General features: G+C 39.2%; 1 protein-coding gene across 1 annotated transcript; it reads right to left on the bottom strand.

Moving 5' to 3' along the window:
* Positions 1–20,639, bottom strand: fam63b (family with sequence similarity 63 member B). The gene is made up of 9 exons (XM_015391835.1): positions 19,668–20,639; positions 19,447–19,504; positions 17,360–17,424; positions 8,851–9,009; positions 7,162–7,264; positions 5,716–5,858; positions 4,699–4,872; positions 4,333–4,521; positions 1–3,092 (listed from the first exon to the last, which is right to left on the bottom strand). The coding sequence occupies exons 1-9, from the start codon at positions 20,523–20,525 to the stop codon at positions 2,913–2,915; spliced, it is 1,929 nt and encodes a 642-aa protein (XP_015247321.1). The 5' UTR covers positions 20,526–20,639; the 3' UTR covers positions 1–2,912.
* Between the last annotated feature and the right edge of the window lie 295 nt (positions 20,640–20,934).

The raw sequence follows: 20,934 nt of genomic DNA, 5'->3' as shown, positions 1-20,934 counted from the left end.
AGAAAAGTGCACACACTGATGCTATTAAACCCTGTCCGGCGGGGGTGGGGGTCTTTATTTAGGCAGCCAGTTCACTGGTTGTAGTGTGTGGATCACAACTTAATGGTTAAGTATTAAATTCTTCAAAGTGTCAAGAAAGTCTTGTGTTCATACATATACAAGTACTAGAAAGCTGTGACTGAGGAAGCAGCTGCAGGCCGAGGAACTGTGCCGTTAAAAAGCATACAAGCTAGAAAAAGACACCAGGATATGTCCCTTTGTAAAGAGGGCCTGAGAGTAGTTCTGTTGTGAAAAAATATGTATGGATTGTCTCAGAGCTCCTGCAAGGGGGTCGCCACCATGTTTTCCTCCTGCTCTAACAGTCGATCTGTATTCAGTCGAGAGAATAAGGGAGATGGTTTCACAAACGTAGCAAAGACCCTCTGTGGTGAAGTCTTGAGTCTATGATGGAGTGATTGAGTCAAGGCATCCAGCTGGAATGTATAGATAGAAGAATGTCTCGGGAGGCAGTCCCATGACACAATCATGGCACAAACAACTGGCTCAACCCGTTCTCATGCTCAGTCTTGCAGAGAAACGCACACAGGTGGGAAAGGGACTGCAAAGAGTTTTAATGTTGAACCTCCAAGCACTACATTAGTGAATTTCAACATTAAGGCCTTAAACTCCAAAAATATCATACACATCCAGTCCCTAAAAACATTAGAGAGCAAAGTTATGCTAAGAGTAAGAGATTTAACACAAAGCCAGATGAATACCGCTGCACGGCCTTAGTTTGGCACCAAGTCGGCTCTCAGCAGTGCAGTCTGACCTTAAACCTCAGCTATTTGTCTTATCCAATCACAGATCAGGAATAAAATGCAGGTTTAGTCAACAAATATCCAAGAATTGCAAATAAACTATTATCATTTTGAAAAAGAACTCCATTCTATTTTTTCCTTGTCTAACCTGGATGCAGAGCAGCAGAATACATGGAACCAACAAGCATCTGCCAGTAAACCTAAAGCTCTACTCCCTAAGAACCTGCAGCTGCAGCCTACTTTATAGAAAGGTCATCAAAAAGAGAGATATACCCAAAAAAGTTGTTAAATTTGAGGGCTCGTGCCTTCCAGCTACTGAAAAACTTTAAAATTATCCTCTAGAAATTTTGCCTATTGCCAATCCAAATAATTTCAATTTCCAGAGTTTTATATTTTGACCTGTGCAAACAAATGCTGACTTTATATTTCAGTGGAAGGAAAATCTAAGACAAAAAATGTACAAAAGCAACAGTGATAATCACAGCCTAAGAGACCCATGAAGCAAAGCCCATTCAAGAGTACGTCACCATGGCACGAGCTACAACTGTCGTATTCCTGAACCAAAAGATGATACCATCCGCTCCTATTGCAACAGAAGGGACAGCAATGTTTCTCAGAGGTTAGAGGTCATCTTTGTTGATGACCCTGGACCTCAGAGATCAAGTAAATTTTGCATTTCTTGAGAAACTGAAGGTCTCAGAATCAAGAGGAAGAATGAGAGCCGTGATGGACTGATGCTGTACTCTTAGAAAAGGAAACATATTATGTGGATCTACTGCATATTGATGTACTTCTTAGTGGGTTGCATCATAAACCCTTTTGTATCATTCTTGTGCAATATTTTAATGTTCTGACAAACTGACTGATTTTATTGGAAATAAGCTAAAATGATCGAAATAAAAAAAAATAAAAAAAAAAGGAAAACACAGGTCAGTCTTAAATAACTAGATAATGAGTTTAAGTTTAGAATTAAATTACTGAAATGAAATTATTTTGGGATAATTGATCGAGATTGTTTGATGCTTCCTAGTGCTGACTGACTGTTGAGGCCAGAACAACCGTAGGATCATTCAGCTGTAGCATTGAAGGATTCATGTATTCTTCTCTTTTCTCAGGAAAAGTCCAGCAACTCATCAGAAAGCTGATGTTCTCAAGTGAAAAATTTAAGGCCTTCTGCACTCACCCTAAAAATTGTAATCTTATCTGCCAAAGATAGTCGTGCTGAACACATAACAAAACTACCAAATACGCTGCCAAAAGACAAAACAAAAAAGTGGATTTCCAAACTTAAACTTGTCCCAATAACGGTGTTCAGTGAACGCACACCACACACTATTGTATTACTTAATGTACTGCACTTAAAAAATCACGCATTCACATTCAGACAGCAGAATACAATGATGCCAAACTCCGGTAAGGCAAATCCGAGCAGAGCGAACTGTGGTCATAAAGTCTTATTAGACAGCTACAGTGTCTGGCAGCTATCTGGCTTTTTTAACCCTCAGTTTGTAGTGTTTCTGCAGTGGTGTAACAGCTGCTATCCAACGGGTTAAAATCCCTTATTGGCTTACAAAAACAAAAAAATGCTCCCAAAAGCTACCTGTATAACTGATAAATAAATCAGACTGGTATCTTGGCATCAACAGCTGATTAAATTCAAAAGTGAATCTTTCAAACTATGTTTTCTAACTATTGCTGCCGACAAAAACAAAACAAAACAACAAAGCTTATAAGCTGCATGAGTGAAAAAAACGAAATGAAAAACTCGGTTGCTTTCTATAAAACGCACCGCTCCAGGTAGAATGAAACCAGCAGGTGTTTGAGTGAAGTGAACGGCTTGTAAGAAAGTTTGGCCATCTCTATGAAAGACCAGTCACTGTTGTTGTAGCGTCCCTTCCTCCGACGGTCCTTCTCCACTGAGGATTGAGGATAACAGGCACCAGTGGTTTTGGGGAACAGCCAGTCTTCTGGTAGTAAGGTCCATCCGTCCCTACGTTTGCCGCACCCTGTGAGTCCAGTTTGCAGGGAGACCAGTGCTGTCTCTTTCACACAGATAAGAAAATGCAAACAACACTCACACACACACATACACACACTGAGATTCTCTGTGTGTTACAAAATAACACACTTGTCCTTTTCTTTCAGCTCCTTCTTGGCTTTGCGCTCCCCACCTGAGGACTGTTTCCCTGGGCTGGGTGTGGCCCCGCTGTTCGCTGTGGCCCCGGCACCAGCTGCTGCTGCCGCACTGGCTGCAGCTCCTCCTCTGTCCACCTCGCTTCCGTCCACCTGCTCCTGCACAGACACAAAAATGCAACTTTAGACATCCAAACTCGGACTACGAAGCAGAAGGGTTCTAATGCAAGAAGCATTTCTTTTCGACATTAAATAGCTGAAAAATAGACGGAAACACACAGAGCCTTAGAACCCGCTACAGCTCAGACATTATCTCATTGGTGAAAGTCCTTTTAAACACTTCAGCATCAGGAACGCTTGTTTTTTAAGTTAGCAGACTGATAATAAACAAAATGGAATATATGCTCTTTACTCATGGCGAGATGTTGTCCATCATTTCTATAAGCAGTTTAGAAATTTAAAATAAAAAAAGAACATCACCTTGTTCACTAAGAAGGAGCCAAAGGCAACATGGTAAAGTTATTCCTTTATATCTACGCTTTGCTTTAGTTTTTCCTCCGCCTTTGCCATTTTGTCACATTAAGAATGCTGTTTTTAAATCATGATTTTGTTGATTAAAGAAAAAAAAACTATTCAAACAAAGTTGTCACTTAGTGAAAATCATTAAAAACATTAACATTACATTGTATCATGTTAATTAACTGTTCCTGATTCAACAATATAAAAGAGGCTGAACAAAAAGAGTTTCATTAAACAGACCAAAGACTGTTTTCTTACATCGTCTAATCCACTCATTAGTTCCATGACCAAAAATATTCAGTGGACCAACGAGACAAAAAGGGAATTTTTGTAAACAAGGTTTATGTTTTGTTACATTTGGTGTAAAAACTAAAAATAAACCAACAGTGTAACATGGTGGTGTTAGCATAGTGGTCTGGGACTGCTTTGCTGCTTCAGGTCTGAAAGACTTGCTATAAATGATGAAATCATGACTTTTGCCCTCTATCAGAAAATGTCGTGCAACATCTGGTCATCAGGATCTGACTTTCAGCTTAAGAAACTTTTGATAAAGAAGCAGGATAGCGATGAAAAGTACGTTATGATCAATCTTAACTGCTTGAAAAAATGAAGGAGAATAGAAATACCTTCTACCGTCCTACAGAGAGGAATATCAGGAGACAATTGCTTAACGTAAAAGCACAAATATTTTCTTACTCCCCAGTATATTTTTAATGATTACTTAGAACTGTATTTATTATTTTTTCTCGCCTATCTCTTGTTGACAATTCCTCATTTCTAATCAAATAAAATTGATGAAAACATGAAACCAAGTTAAAGAACCCATCAGATCTAATAATAAATCCCAGTGACTCTAAGATCTCTCTACCTCCCTCCCCACCTGTGCTTGTGCCTGTGCAGCTGCCGCTTCCTCCTGCTCCTGCTCCTGATAGTACTGGGACGCCCGTCTGTCCTCCTCCTCCTGAAGCTTTTTGGCCAGCTCCAGGTCACTGATGCCTTCAGGCAGTTGCTCCCACTGCAGGTCTTGGCTTTGCTGTTCCTGCTGCAGGGAGAGTGCCATCAAATAGTCCTATAGAGCAAACAAAAAAACCCCAAAATTAATGTTTTATTATGACTTCAGTTTCTAAATAACAGTGATGTTTATTTAATGGTCCTCCGATGCCCATTCTTTGTTTATTTCTGTCTGTTGGTTTGCTCCTCATTAAGTATTCAGTTTTTTAGTGAATCTTTGAAAAACAGTCCAGACCTGGTCTATCTGATCCTGCTGTCCACGGTACACTGTCTCTGGATCAGATGGAGGCCGCAACCTGAACTCTGAATCACAGAAGTTTCCATCTCCGTCAACGTTGTGCAGACTCTCCCAGACAACCTTCTCCTCTGTCAGGAAACCCTGGTCAGTAACCAGAAGGTAAAGTTGACCCTAGGAAGCAATGTGAACCACAGTGATTAGAAATAATTCATAACACAGTCATGTAGTTTTAACATGACTCTACAGTAACAAAGTTTTGAAGAAGTGTTTGCTAGAACACAAGTCTTTGTGCAGCTGTTATCGTAATATGCACCCTGCTTTGTTTTGCCTTGGAAACAACTGCAGACCCACTTCCCTCCTTTAACAGGAAAGATCTGCTCCATCTGCAGATATGTGTCAAGCTAGCTGGGACATGTGCAACTCTGGAAAAATATTGGTCCTTATCTGGATGCCAGCTGCACACATTGCTTTTAGGGTTTATAGTTATGTAATTAGAAACACTGGATAAGAAGATAAGAAGTGAAGAAAAAGAGAATGCTTTAGAGTGTGCTGCTGTCCATCTCATCACAGGAATATATATTTTTTCATAATCCCTTTAAATAGAACTCAACTCAATGTTTTTGCTGTGTTTTGCACCATATTTTTTTTGGCACTGCACCTCTCCATTTCAATGCCTTTAGCACCATGTCTAAACTGGTTTTCCTCTTGGCCTACACTGTTTACATTCTGATCACTGCTGCACATTATAAATGAAAATGATCATTTCACTGCTAAGTTGCTCATTCACTGTTGAAAAGCGGTATGCATTCAAATTACATTTTGTATACACTCTGTGTATAAAAAATGACAATAAAGTTTGTCTAAGTCTAAGTCTCTACTTTGGTTAATTTGGCCTGATATTAAAATATGTGTCGATCTGAAACATCTGGAAAAGGACTATAGAGGCCTTAGAGGTCCTAATTGTTGCCACTAAAAAAAGAACCTGTTACCAAATGCTATACAGTAGTTGTTTACCTTGTATTTGATCATGGTGCTAAAGTGGTTATTCCTGAAAAAGACACAGAGCTCTCCTTCTTGCACAGTGGAGGTGAGCTCACATAAGCCATGGTAAGTGAGCTGAGTGGCTGTGCTGCTCAGGAACTGCTCCGCCACAATGCCTATGAGAGGACAAGAATAGATGGTTGGTTAATACACAAACATTGCTTTTTATATGGGAAACTTACAGACTTAAATACCAATCAGTTACTTGTCTCTTTTCCTCTGTTTTAATACTGTAAGTCACATATGTCTTAAAGAGGCATAGTTATGTTAAATGACATCTTTTTGTTTATATACCAGTAACTCACTCTGGTTGCATACAAGGTTTTTCAGCAACATTACCGCCTCCTGTTGGCGTATTATTTGTTATTCTTGTGTCCTCCGCTTTGTTTTTAGCATTTTATTGTGTTTAATGATTTCATACCAATGAAAATGTTTCAGCCTATGTCTGTTTATTCATTTCATTTTTTGTAGGAACAGGGATTTTATTTTTCCTGGACGTTTTGATAGGAGGCAGGATTCACCAGAACTTAGAGTTGCTGTAGATCAGCTTATTTAATGATTACTGGCTGGGCTTTGTCCACTCTGAGCTGTTGCTTTATTGCGAGGCATTGCAGGACGGCTGGGCTCGGTCAGGCTCTATTAGGTAGAGGTTTCAATTGCCACCATTTGGCTTTCTGATAGTTCTGCAGTACTGCTGTCTGATGGTGCCATATCCGTTTATATCTGCTTATCTTTCCCGGTGCAGGAATTCTACTTCGGCTCAAAAAGAAAACACTATCAGACTGACGCTTGATGTATATAATCTCTTCTCATATGACCTGACTATGCCTCTTTAAAGTAAAGGACGGACGGTTGAGCAAGCAGATGAATATATGCATGGATGGATACTTTTTTACATACTTACATTTTTTTTTAGCCAAGCCAGAACCTATGTACAGAAATGCATGAGATGGAAAACGCAACATATGCAACAAAATTAAACTGTTTTCTTGTGTGGGGCTCACATTAAGAACAGAAACACTGCCTCACTCATCTTAGAACCCAATTTAAGGTGATTTACATTAGTTGATGGGTACCATTAATAGTATATGAGTCCTTAAGCAAGATTTGCACTACCGATGTAGAAGAACAACAGCAAAGACAAGGTTTTCTGTGTCAGTACATTGTTGACTCAGCTTTAAAATGTTGGCTTTCAGTCTTGCTGGGAGCTATTCAGGCAGCTCGGCGTGTAAATATTTGGTTGAACCTTTATGAAATCTGTGACATGAAGAACTATGTCATTTAAAGAAATTCCTATTCTGTTCTTCTATCCAAAGTAAAAGATGTCTTAATCAAATGCAGAAATATGACTGTCTGCCCTCAGGTCAGTACAGTAAAAGAGACAGGAGGCTAGTAAGTGTTCAGGAAGCTAGATCTCACCTTCCCCTGCCAGCTCGCTGTTTTCTGACTGTTTGCAGGATATTATCTTCTCCACCAGCTGGTTGTAGCTGCAGTTGCCTACGGCTTTGACAATGTCCTGCATCTGCAAGAGAAGATAAAAGCTGTGAGAAAGAACCTACCGAAAAAGAAAGGTTTTAATAACATCCTGTTTGCATGTTTCTCTGTTCATTAGTTTAACAATCGAAAAGAAACAAAAAGACATTTTCTTGACATCCAAGAGTTAAAATTACAGAATGCTATTATTTCATGCGCTTTAGCATATGTCATATCAATGTTCATTAGCTGTTGGTTGGATAATTGGAGACGGATAGCATAAAGCGGAGCCTGTTGGGGAAGAATAATCCAGAACATTGAACTGCAAGTCTCCAAAGACCTAAATATACTTGCTAGAATGGAAACATTTGCTCTCCGTCTTCCAGAACTGCAAGAACAAGATTATGTCGTCATTTTCCTTCCTCCTGATTTTTGGGTTTTTGCATCTTATTCTTGATGTAACATATGGACAGAGCTTTGTAATTGAGATTTGAGGCAGACAACTGTTATATACAAAATGTGAGATAGCAGGGACCTAATGAGGACCTGCTCATCAGTTCTACTCAAGTATGAAAAGTCTGGACCTTTGCTGTCATCATTGCCCCCTCAGGTTAAAAATATAAAATAATCTGCTCTTGTAAAGTATGTAAAGTCCTTAACTTGTAGACTGAAGTAGACCCTGTTTGGAAATAGAGAAAAATCAGAAGGTTTTTAAGATTATGACTCATTGTAAGACATTTTTACTGTCCCCCATAATGATAGTCCATAATTAAATTTCTAATGATTATTTAAGCTCCTCACTCCATCTCTAAGGGAGAGTTCGACCCATCTTCCTGAGGAAACTCACTTTGGCAGCTTGTATCCGGGATCCTGTTCTTTCAATAATGATCCATAACTAATGAGCATTGTTGAGGGTCAGAGCAAAGATGGACCAGTAAAGATAATCTAATTTGCTTTTTGGCTCAGGCCGTTCTTCTACACAACAAAACTGAATATTGCCACCATTGCAGATGTGGCCTTAAACCGTTCTCCCGTTCTATCCTGCTATCATTAGTGCACATGACCACAAGACACTTCAATTCCTCTGCTTGAAAGAGAGAGTGATAACCAAGCAGGAGGAAGCAGTACAACCGTTTCCAGTCAAAACCAAATCCCTCTGACTTAAGAGGAGCTAACTCTCATCCCAACCACTTCAGTGCATGGGGAGGTCATAGTCTGTAGAAACCAACACCAACACATAGTTTGTGGAAATCAAAGATAAGATCCTAAGGTCACCACATCAGGGACCCTATCCCTGCACAATTACACCCATCCGAAAACATCACTAAAGTGGTTTGGTATGACGGGCAGCCCTGGTGGAGCCAACATATCAAGGGGCCCTACTTTGGGCTGAGATGGCCAAGAGCCAAAGCCTCATCATCAAACGCCCACTCACGGGTTCCCCTCCAGGCCCAGCCCCATAAGGGTGTCCCTGTCTCCCTAATCTGGGTAAGGCTTGCCTCTTTTTGTGGTTGGGCCATACTGTCTGCATCACAACAGCAATTCATTTACAGTTCTCTAGATTTCAAGGAAAACCCAGACGTGTCTGAATGGAATATAATGTATGTCAAAGAGAAAACACAAGATCAGCCTTACCTGGGGGTCGACAAGCCAGCCGTGGTAAAGAGGGATGTCGAGAAGGTCAAACACAATGCATTCTGGGGTGTATTCAAAGACTCGCACACCTATGAACTTCACATTTACGTCCAGACCTGTCTGCAGCTTGTGAAGCACAGCCATGGCATCACTCATGTTCTGAAAAATAAAAAAAAAAGGACATGGAATCTCTTAAAGTCCAAAACTGGATATTGATTGATTGAATTTATTAATCTCACATAGAAATTTACTCTGTGCATGGGATATAAACAGTATTTACAGTGCGTCCACATATAACAGCTTTTTTTTAATAGCAGGATTGCGGTATTCCCCCCAATAAAAACAATATAAAATAGAGAAAGTAGGAGAGGAGAACACGGAGCAGACGTAACGGGCTGTTGCATGCACAGCCCAATTTGGATAAACGATGCAATGGATAGGATGGAAGAATAACAAGGCATGTGTATTGGTATTTTTTAAACATTTCATTGTGTTTTCATCTTCCACACTTACTCTGTATATACCACCTGGACAAATTGAACATTCATCCATCCACTTACCTATGCATGACAAGGGGCCAGTCCACCATAGGGCCACACAGACACACAGAGAACAAACAGCCTTCCATCCACACACTCAATCTTAAGGGCAATTTAGAGCAACTCCCTTTACCTTCATAGAACCTTCACAATTAGCAACAAACAGACAGGGAGAACATGCAAACTCTACACAGAGCCTGCAACGGTATTCGACCTGCTACCCTGCATAGGTAACGGGTTAAAAACAAAAACACACTATTCTGACCAAAGAGGTTAAAAGCCAGCATCCATAACAATATAGTAGTAAATTAGGATACAAGGCCCAAGTAATCTAAGCACTATAAATGCTTCAATTTCGTATATGTCCTTAAGAACGTTATATCATTATTGCATGATGACATAACGTTCTTGAAGACATATACTATCCCTCAATTCAAAAGGTCAAATTAAAACACATATGAATAGAAAAAGGGGGATGATATAAGAAAGTTGAAGCAGGTTGAAATAAAAGAAGGTGAAGCAGCAATATGGTTAAATGCACCATACATTTCACAAATTGACAATGCACAACAGCTATTTTACATAAACTGTACTGTTTAAATTGACTTAAAAGAAATCTGAAAATATTTCTTGGGATCAGGTTTGTTAATTAAACAGACGCAAACAAGGAGAGTTTGTTTTTCTTGTGGCAATAACAATCTTGACCATGTCAGAATTTTATAAGTTATATTTTTTTCTCTGAAACAAAAGGATTATGCCATTCAATGTTTCAGTCTTACATTTCATAATTTCGTTCTTTATTTCTTGCTTAAAACTACCAATTTTTGATGGAGATTACATACATTTCTAATAAGTGGCTGAATTCAAATACTTTACATTTAAATTCATCGTATCAGTTTTAGTTCAAAAGCCAAACCTTAATGAACATTATTTAGTAAAATGTATCTGTGGACATAGAATTATCGTCCTTGAGAGCCCAATGAAACCAACATATGGTTTCATGCACAGAGTATAGTTTCCCCAGCTGGTTTAAAAGTCCTGCTGCTGTTCAACTCCAAGGTCAAGGGGTCAAGGCTGCAGCCGAGCCCAGATATGCCACTTCCAGTTATTCCCATTTAATTCCCCTTTAAAAAAGGAACACTGAAGGGGAATAAACTGAACCTTAAGTATAAACGTCTGCCTTCACTTTCAGCTGGAAGAGACAAATAATTCACTAATCAGTATTTTATGAGAATAAAGGATAATTATGATATTTACAAGAATTTGTCAAAGCATATTACAAAACCATCATAAATTAGTACAAAAAGGCTCTAAAAAGTTCAGCTGAAGCTTATTTCACTTAAGCTAAATTAGTTTAAAACTGTTTATTTAATTAATTAAAATTTTAAATTTAATCAATTTAAATGTTATATTTCTCGAACAGAAAATAGCTCCATCCCAGCCTCATTCTCTAGCGTTCCATACTTAGCCTACTTTTCACAGATCCTGGGTGGTCTGAAACTCTTATTTGAAATTTAATCTTTAAATCTTCCATCATGAGATACAACGCTTATATACATTAGTAGTATAAAGCCAGAGTGTATTACGGTACTATTATGCAGTTTTGGTAGGAGATCTATAAGCTACAGCTGCGTAATCTGAGAGTGCGGATTAAGATGCTCATGGTCAGCATTAACGGTGGGATTAGTGTGGCTGTGAAATAGACCACATCTCATCACTTTGGGGTGCAGGGTCCCAGAGATTAGCTGCAAATAACTGGCATTCAGCACGATGCTATGCTGTTGTTCTACGTACTCTGGAGTTTCTTTGTGTTTTTTAGAGCATATAGTTTAAATGTCAAAGCCGCCCTGCTCATATGCCTCTTCCTTGATTTTTATCCCAAAGAATAATTGAAAAATAGAACTTGATGTAGATAGAATGAGATGTTCTGAGGCAGTCTCCACAGTAGCTGCTTTTCCAACCAAGACTTCGCTGCCTAAACCAGTAATTCGTAAACTGCGCATCAGTTCTTAAAACAATTCATTGTTGGAAAAAAAAAAAAAAAACTCACATCATACACTGATCAAGCACAATATTATGACCACGTGCCTCAGTCTCCCCTTTTTCTACAAGATCAGCCATGTCTTGTCAAAGACCTGAACTTGATTAGATTCTTAAGGGTCTTTCGTAATAACTGGCTCCAACTTTTTAACACCAGATCCTTTAAATCATGGAAGTTATGAGGTGGGGCCTCCATAGATCTGACTTGTTTCTCCAGTGCATTCCCCAGATATTTGATCAGACTAAAGCATTGGGAGTTTGGCAGTCAAGCAAACATGACCAACTTGTTCTGCTCCTCAAACAATTCTCACCATTTTTGCTTCGTGTCAGGGAGCAATTTCCTGCAGAAAAACACCACAGCTCTCAGGGGCTGCACTCCAAACCCTAAATGAGTTGGAATGCACTGTTTTCTCTCACCTTTCTTTCACAACTAAGGCTAAATGTATTAATCCTGATTATCCTTTATTCAAAAAATAATCAAATAATTTTGTAATCCATATTGAAATGTTACCTAGAGTAATGGAACGTGGACTCTAAAACATGCTATTTGCTAAATGAACAATAGATGGCGCCATCCAGGACCTGTTACTATGAAGATTTGTCCCTTAAATCCAGATATCGATTTGATGGCAGTTGCTTTTTGTCCATATTATTTGCCCGGAGATTTTACCATTTTTATTTTGGTAATAGTTTATATTCCACCTTCTGCAGTTGCACACTGTCTGTGGTGTCATCAGTTCTGTTGTAGATAAGCTGCAGACAGACCAGCTAAATGCATTTGTTCCAGTAAAAGGTGATTGCCTCATTGTCTGCGACACTTCCAACAATGCAACAGTTTGTACGTTGTTGTGTCATGTCAGGGATTCATACATCTCTTGGGCAAGACCCGCTCTTGGTAAATCAGGTCACAAGCTTGTGTATTTCTGCTCAGAGTATAAGCCTCTATCTGAGAGGAAACCTGCATTACGTGTAGGAGTAAGAAGATGGTCACTGGAAAATAAAGAAGCACTGCAAGGTTTCTTTGAAGCTACAGACTTGGTTTCACTGAGCTATGAAAGGAGACGACATTAATATAATGACTGAGTGTGACTGACTAAATAAACTAGGATTATTTCCTCAATATATTAATTTGTTGATTATTTTTTTTTTTATTCGGCTATTATTTGGTTGGCAAAAGTTTCTTTAAGGTTTTTTTCCGGATTTAACCCGGTTAAACTTAACTTTTGGGGACTTTTGGTTGGAAATTTTTGCCGGAAAAAAGGAAAAAAGTTTTTTTTTTTTTTAATTGCAAATTTTTTTTGGTTTTTTTTTTTGTTTTACAATTTTGGTATACTTACTACTCTAAGTGGGTCACACTGTCAGCTAAATGCATGTTTAAGTTTCTATACTCCACTTAACGAGTAATCAATTACTAAAATAGTTTAGGATTATTTCAATAATCAATTAACCACGATTAATCCAATCAAATTTTTCAGCCCTAAAATAAACATTTGTGTAGATAACACCATCCCCTCAAGATAGTGGTATGCATCCCCAATCCTAAACAAAAGATCATCAGTAAAGGAACTGCTAAAGTAACAGAAAAGACCCTTCACGAAGAGAGACAGGGAATTATTAAGGACTATACAGAAACAAACGCAAGGAGGCATATAGGAAGACCTGCAAAACAAGCTCCAGCAGAACAGCATCAGAAATGTATGGTCATGGATGAAGAAATTCACAGGCTTCAAGCAGTAGGAGGATCAGACAGATGGACGTCTGGACAGAACAAATGGACTGAATGCATTTTTCAGTAGGTTCAGTATCTTTCTCCTTCCCATAGTCAAACAGACATCCCTCCTTCCTTTGACCCAAGGCTTCCACCATCTTTTACCTTAGCCTTAACCCTCCTGCTTCTATGTGGTTGTTCAACACCAAATCAGAATATAGTGCTGCTCCCCCTCCTTCCACCTGTCTTTAGAAGTCAGGTGAAGAGGCAACAGGAGAATCTGAATCACAATAGGTTGCCAGGTCCAGAAAGTCTGTGCAGAGCAGCTATGTTGTTTTTTTAAAGCACCTCTTCGAACAAAACTCTGACCATTCTTATTTACTCTGTACACCTCCGACATCCGATACAAGACAGAGTCCTGTCATCTGTAGAAATACTCAAATGGCTCTGTAGTCGTTGGGTGTGTTAGAGGTGAAGATGAAGCTCAGTAAAGGAAGCTTTTGAAACACTATGTAGTATGGTGTGGAAACAATATTCTGAATGCGAACAAAACAAAGGAGATAATATATAAACAGATTTCAGAAAAAAAACCTGTACAAGTTGAATCCAGTTAACATCATGGGAGAAGAAGTGGAGGTGGGGGAGGAGTATAAATACCCTGGAGTTCACCTGGACAACAAACTCAACTGGTGACGCAACTGTGAAGCTGCCTACAAGAAGGAAGAAAGCAGACTGTACTTCTTAAGGAAGCTTAGGTTCTTCAGTGTTTGCAGAAAGATGCTGCATATCTTTCTTTAACAAGTCAGTTGTGAGGAGTGTGATCTCTTCTGTCATCATGTACTGGGGTAACAATATCAGAATGAATGACTTAAAGAAGTTCAACACGCTTATAGAGAGTGTCCGTTCTGTTTTAGGAACTTCTCTAGGACCTCAGGAGATGATTTTGCAAAGAAGAATTCTGCATAAAAAGACTAACATTATGGACAGTGAGCATCCTCCTCAGCAGATTGGTTAACAACAGACTTTGACTGTCTTCACTTATAGGCTTCTCCAGATTCGGTGCAAGACAGACGCTACAGAGGAATTTATAAATAATAATAATAAATATTGTTATCATATTTTGGCAATTACATTGTGCATTAATTTAAAATGTGCAAGAAGTTTCTTTTTATTCCAAGCGTTCATTTATTTGGATGTGTTAATCTTCTAAAAGTGTCTCTTTAGAGAAAGAGTAAAAATCATTTACGGCAGATTCTGAGATTATTATGAAAATAATGGATAGCTGCAGCCCTAGTCTCAACCAGTGTTTACGTCATGCACCAATTAGCTTTATCAGAATAAGCCTTGGCCGTAACCCTGTAGCTAGTTCATCATTTCCTTCCCATTTTTTGATCAACACTGACTGCTGAAACTGGGAACCCCTCAGAAAAGCAGCAGTTTTGGGAATGCTCTCACCTTATCTAGCCATCATAATTTAGCCCTAATCAAACTTTGAGGCATTGCTACCTAATACTGTATATATCCCAAAACATCACACATGCTATGATGAAGAGATAACCGCTGATATAATTTCACCCATAATCGATCATAATTTCCTGCCTGAATGACATTATTCTTTCAAAACAACAAGGTTTTAGATTTTATGAAAATAAAATACTTAGATTTTCATCAATTTATATTTCTTAGAGTAAACTTTAGGGCAATTAACAAAACTCTTTATTTAGATTTTTTTAAGGTTTTAAAACATTGATGCAACAGATCACCTGTATGCATGCTAAAGCAAAAAAAGGATGATCGGAGTCTTTCAAAACTATAGTCTCCAAACAAATTATATGTATATTTTTTATATATTATATTATATATAAAAAAATACCATTAAAGTTTATGTATAAAGGTAACTGGGCGTCATGTAAAGTGAATTCATTTGTAGCTGAAAAGAAAAAGCAAACAAGAAAAAGCTCTCGATGTTCTTCTTTTTTTTTTGTTTAGTACATCAATCAAATCCTTAAATCTGATTTGAATTTCACTGAATAAATCTGATCAGTTCTATTCAGTCCTACATAAACACACAGTTCAAATCTATAGTTGGGCTATTGTGGTAGCTGAAATGAAAACACACACATCCTCACACTGAGCTGTTCTTCATTTAAAACCGTACTCTCTGTTTTTCTGATTCTATCTTAAAAAAACTGTAATTTCCTTCTCATTGTGCCAGTGTCTGAGAATAAGAAGAGCATCTGTGAGCACATTTTGAGCGAAATGATGGGATACTGTGTATTTACTAGAACAAAAGCAGGGTTTCTTTACATTTCTAAGTAACAATTCCCATTACAGGGAATAATAAAACACCGGGGGGGGGAAAAAATCCCTCTGCTATTTCCTAAACAAGTTCGTCTGATTCTTCCAGCGGCCGAACAGTCATCATGGATGAATCATCTTATTGAGCTGGGCCAAGTGAGAAAAGTGAAGCTAAACTCCATACACACATATCCTCAGCTCTTCTTAGTAAATATGAAAAAAAAAAAAATCTAAAGGGCAGCCAGGCAAAAGCTATTTTAATCCAAATGCAATCCCATCACAGATGATGTTTATTCTTTTCAAGCTGTGGTTATAAATAGAATTGCTTTGGTTAAAATATCTGTCTTTTCAGCAAAAAGTAAAGACCTGTATCTTTAGAGCTCTTTAAAAAGACCAAATATTCCCCAAATTCCCACAGATATTGAGGATAATCCCATTTGTTTTACATAGATGTCCGTTATTCCCTCAGGTCTGCCTGCAGCAGAGTCCTAACGCTGTGTGTGAACCCGCCGTGCCACTGACAGATTGTGGACGGACATGACAACGCAACATGTAAAACAGCTCCCTGACCAGTCATTAGACAACCATAATAACACGGCAGCCCCAACTCTGCCCCCTCCCTTACTATAACTCTGCATGCCGCGGGGCACCGCTGATTTATTTAAGAGATTGTGTTTCAGTCCTACTTAAATTTAGAAAGCCCTCAGCTTCCTTGAGGAAACTGTACATTACTTTTAGTCGTCTGTAACTGACGGGCTTGAAATCATTCACAGATGTGCTCCTATGCTGCCACGCCGGAGGGAGAAGAGGCGGGGCCCCTCCTACACCTTAGGCAGGCCATGAGAAGCTGGAGCTCCATCTCCAAGTACCTTTCATGGTAAGCCACACACACACAAGTTATTTCCCCTCATCCTTAAAGGAAATTTGCATTGACTTCCATTCATTTCCTATTCATTTCTATGGCCTAACCCAGAATCAATACATACCCAACCCTAAACCTAACCTCAATTCACACAATAGCCCTGCACTTACAGGTACTGTAAGTCCCCGCAAAGTAGCATACGCCTGGGAAATTGGCCTTTTACTGTCCTCACAAGGTAACAAATGCTTGCACACACAGACACACAGTAATAGCTGGTAGCTAAACCCAGCCATGCGTATCCAAGCTTTCACCACAATGTGAAACAACACAATCTGACACTACTAACCCCCGCTGTTCCCATAGACTTGCAGGGGTTTTCTTATGTAACCTACAGAGGAGCAGGAAGAATGTTAAGCTGCAGTTTTCATGCAGTTTTTAATCAGATCTTTGCTTATTTCCATCAATGGCTGCTAACCCAGACTCGTTCCATGCTAATGTGCAGCCTGCATTGATAGGAATATGCAGCTACACTGTACTCACAGGGAATTGATATTCATGAAATCATGAAAATAGCTGGGATATCTTGAGCGCATTGATGAGACGAAGCAAAAATCTGGAGACAAACTGGAAAATGTAAGACTTTGAATACTGTCTTCCTGGACCAAACAGATGGAGATGAACCAAAATCACCTTAGAAACCTATGTTTTTTTTTTTTTACTCCTTTTACAAAATACACAAAAACTGAGATCTTTCGCTGTTTTTTACTCTATTAACAAATCAAACAACTTAATGTACTTTGATTCACTTCACTAAAAACCAGATGAAGTTACGGGGATCGTATTCTTGGAAGCATAAAACTGGATTATTTCATTTTTTAATCAAATACGTAACAACTACCATAAAATAGTAAAATTCAAGTGTGTTTTTCATTTAATGCGTTCAATTTCTTAGAAAGAAATCGGACTGCCAATCGTGCCAAATAAACCCAGAAGTCAGCATTAGGCCAGGAAAAGCTGCCTAATGTATCTTTGCACCCACTGTGGTAATAAGGCAGATCTTACCTGCTCATAGTTCAACCGCTGAACCTCAGATATCTCCTTAGGCTTGGTTTCCAGGATGTAGTCGCCTGCAGAGAAAAAGTCAATGTTGATTCAACCAATTATCAAAAAGCAACTGATGTAGCAGCAGAATCTGTCTGTCGCTGTGGACAGGTCTCCTGCATATCATACACTGGACAGCTGTTTTCCCCGGATATTATGAAGCTAGATGCACCCCTATTCACTATTAAGCTCTATCCTCTAAGCTCTGTCATGTTGGCTTTTAAATTAGTTTAAGTTTCTTAAATGTATGGTCTCTGGGATATTGGCAGGCTGCATTTTCATATTCTATATTGCTCATTTCCTGAAGATAACTCTCATTATCATTGTGCAGGTATGGTTTTAGCATTCTTTTACAATAAGTCAATATAAGTGCTGCACAAACATCCATGCAAACACATCCCTATTGTTGCTGTTAATGTTTTATTGAAGCCAACTCCCAAACATCTAGAGTGAGAATGCTTCATAATATATAACAGAAAACAGAAACCTATTAAAGAGCTGGCAAATCTTGCTGCAGTGAACTTGTGCTTTTCCAGAGAATTACTCAGACGAATACCATCAAACTCTTGTCATCAAACCGGCATAAACCAAAAAAACGCTTATGCATGGAAAGAATGGTTCTCCTTTGATTCGCACTCAGGGGCCAAAAAAGAAGAAAAGTTGTTGCATCACTGAAGCTACTGAACTCTAACCTTCTTAAGGTCACGGGGACTTCAATTTCACAACATGCTTCATTTGACCCACAGACTCCTCTTACATCAAACCGTCAACTAATATAAAGATTTTACTGGGGGGCCATAATCACCCTCACTCCTTAGTCCCTGTGATTATAGAGGAGGGGCCATTCTGAGGTTAAAAGTAATCCAGAAGCTTCTGAAAGCTTCCCAGCACTTCTGTACAGATTAAATAAATGCAAGTACAAGATGTACTTTTCTGCCCAATTACAAAAACAAATGAACACATTTGGGGGAGAGGAGCAAACCTGCAGATAGCTCTCCGCAGTCACGGCAGCTTTCTCCAGGGAGATTCATAGAGATGAGTCATGTTAGCTTAAGGACATAAACAAGTCAGTGAAAAACCTGTCGCTAAATTATAGAAGAATCTTTATTTGTTAAAGTATATTGTAGGTTGTGTACATCACTGGCAGAGCAGGAAGAAACAGAAATGCAGCTCTTTAGAGTTTTAAGTAGTTTTGGAGTCATAAACTAATAACCAGGGAGGAGAAAAGGCTCCCATTTCTCTTGCAACAGAAAAAAATATATATATGTTCATGAGACCTGATAAACTCTGGACTATTGACTTGTCCACACTTTCAAATTCCCTTAAGACAAAAAAAAAAAAGTTATTCTTTAGAATTTGAAAGATAAATGTTGGATACAGGAAGCTGCTGACAGACTTCAAAAGACGGCATGAAAAACAAGAATGCACACAGGATGCTAAAGCTCACTGGCAGAAATATCATCAGACAGTATTATTAGTATGGGATCATGCAAACTTACAGTTGTGCCAAAAAAGTACAGGGCAATAAATGTGTTCATTCTTTTAATTTATCTTATTTTTCTCCAGAGGGGAAACAGAGAAGACCCATTACTATGTCTTTGATGAAGGTAAATGGCATTAAAGTGGAGATGCATCAAGCATGTTCCTGAGCCAATAAAGGTTTTAGATTAGGGTTTACGTTACCATTTACGTTATCTTATTTTAAGATTGAAATAACATTAAAGGAAAGAAAGAGCTGCAAGTTCCTAGGTAAGGGCTGCAAGTTCTTATGAATCAATGTATATACCGTTCTCTGATAATGATCAAAGCCAAAATAAAGATTAAAACCAAAAAAAGTGGAAGATCTTAATTTCAATAAACTTAAAAAAGGGACAGAGGACTAATTTAATTGTCATACTGATTACAGTTGTTTGGATCAGAACTGATGGGAGGAAAATTGGCTGACACTTTGGTGCATCTCTACATAAATGATTCAAGGGAGATATTTTCTCCTTCGGAGCAATGATGCAGATTTAATTCGATCTCTGGTAATAGCTGCAAACACTTACCAAGATACTCCATCAGTTGCTCAGCAGTTATAATTTCCATCATGGGAGGTATTTTGACCTGAAAGAGAAAGAATGCACACCATTTCCTTCCTATTTTCTTAATTAAATGTTAAAAAAAATACCTAAAAGGTAGATTTTGCTGGGCAAGACTATGTATTGGCGTTTGATAAAATGTAATCTGGTCCTGAAGACCTGTTGAGGAGCAAATCTGAGCATTTTACCTTCCATGCAAGTAGAAGAACATTCATGATGGCCAGTAATGGACAGGGGCCATTCTCGTTTTGAGTGATGATCGGTGTGTTCTCCTCCCTCCATTTGATCCACTTTATGTGGTATATAGACTGTCCGGCGGTGCGGTCTTTAGCGAAGGAGGTCTTTGTCCCATCGGAGGCGTAGTCGCTCTGCAAGGCCAAGGCCAGTCCCTTGTCCTCCAGCCCCTCGGAGCTGGGACAGGAGTTTAGATTGGAGAAAGACTCCAGTGAATCTATGCTCCTGGACTCTCCGCCGAGGCTGGGGTCTGGGTCACTCCCACTCGGCGGTCCTTCCGACAAGGTGTGATCGCCGGACTGTCCAGATTTAACGTCCGGACACAGAGCAGTTGGTTTGGCAAGTTCTGTCTGCTCACTCTCTCCACAGACTCCATCAGCCTTTACATGTGTGCTCTCTTTAGCTGAAGGTGAGGAAGGGCAGTCATCTTTGTTGTTTACTAACTTTGAGGCACCTCCCTGGCAGTCTGCTGCCGTCTGCTCCAAGTCATGCCCCATCCCGTTACTGATATGATCCTCGCTCCGCAGCAACGGTTGGCTCGCATCGCCTCTCTCCATCCGATCCTCTTGGTCAGATCTTACAGGTTCAGACTTCTCTGAGCTCTGAACAACGCCGCTCGGTAAACTAGCATTTGTAGCGCTGATCCCACAACCAACGGTATCCAAAGTGCTGAGGGGAGCTTCACTATTCTTCAATTTATCGAGGGATCCTTTCACTTCGCCCCCAGCCGTAACGTCGGCCATTTCGGCTGCAATCGTGGCACATATAGACGTCACCTCAGCGTCTCGATGCAGGTTTGCATTTTGCTCCATTTCGGTTAAAAGCCTGTCGACAGATTTTTTTTTAGCTAAACTGCAACGATAGCTTCAGCCTCGACGACGCCATGACAACTCTGCAAGTGACGTCACCAGAGAACAAAACCGACGGCTGAATGATGCGTTCGCGTTCGCTCGTATTCTGCACATCGGTTAGTTTAGTTGCCGTTTCTTCTTCTTCTTCTTCTAGTTGGGTTTATTTGCGGTTGGCAACAACCATTTAGTAGCATTACCGCTACTTACTGGTATGGAGTGTGGTTCGTGATGGACTATCTACTTAATAAACATATATATAATTTCTAAGGAAAAAAACGAAAGAAAAACCTGCATACTTATACATAACTTTGTATTCTACTCGTCTATATCATACACACATTCACGTCTCTATAATCAAATTCTATGAAAT

The sequence above is a fragment of the Cyprinodon variegatus genome, unplaced genomic scaffold (assembly GCF_000732505.1).
Source record: "Cyprinodon variegatus isolate N-32 unplaced genomic scaffold, C_variegatus-1.0 Scaffold561, whole genome shotgun sequence".
In the NCBI taxonomy this organism is placed as follows: Eukaryota; Metazoa; Chordata; class Actinopteri; order Cyprinodontiformes; family Cyprinodontidae; genus Cyprinodon; species Cyprinodon variegatus.
Note: the sequence above shows the minus strand (reverse complement) of the source record. Positions and strands in the feature narration are given on the sequence as shown.

Coding starts and splice junctions, on each gene's coding strand:
- fam63b (XM_015391835.1), bottom strand. CDS start 20,525: ATGGAGCAAAATGCAAACCTGCATCGAGACGCTGAGGTGACGTCTATA. Junction 7,265..8,850: donor GCTGGCTTGTCGACCCCCAG/GTAAGGCTGATC, acceptor CTTCTCTTGCAG/ATGCAGGACATTGTCAAAGC. Junction 5,859..7,161: donor CAGCGAGCTGGCAGGGGAAG/GTGAGATCTAGC, acceptor GTCCTCTCATAG/GCATTGTGGCGGAGCAGTTC.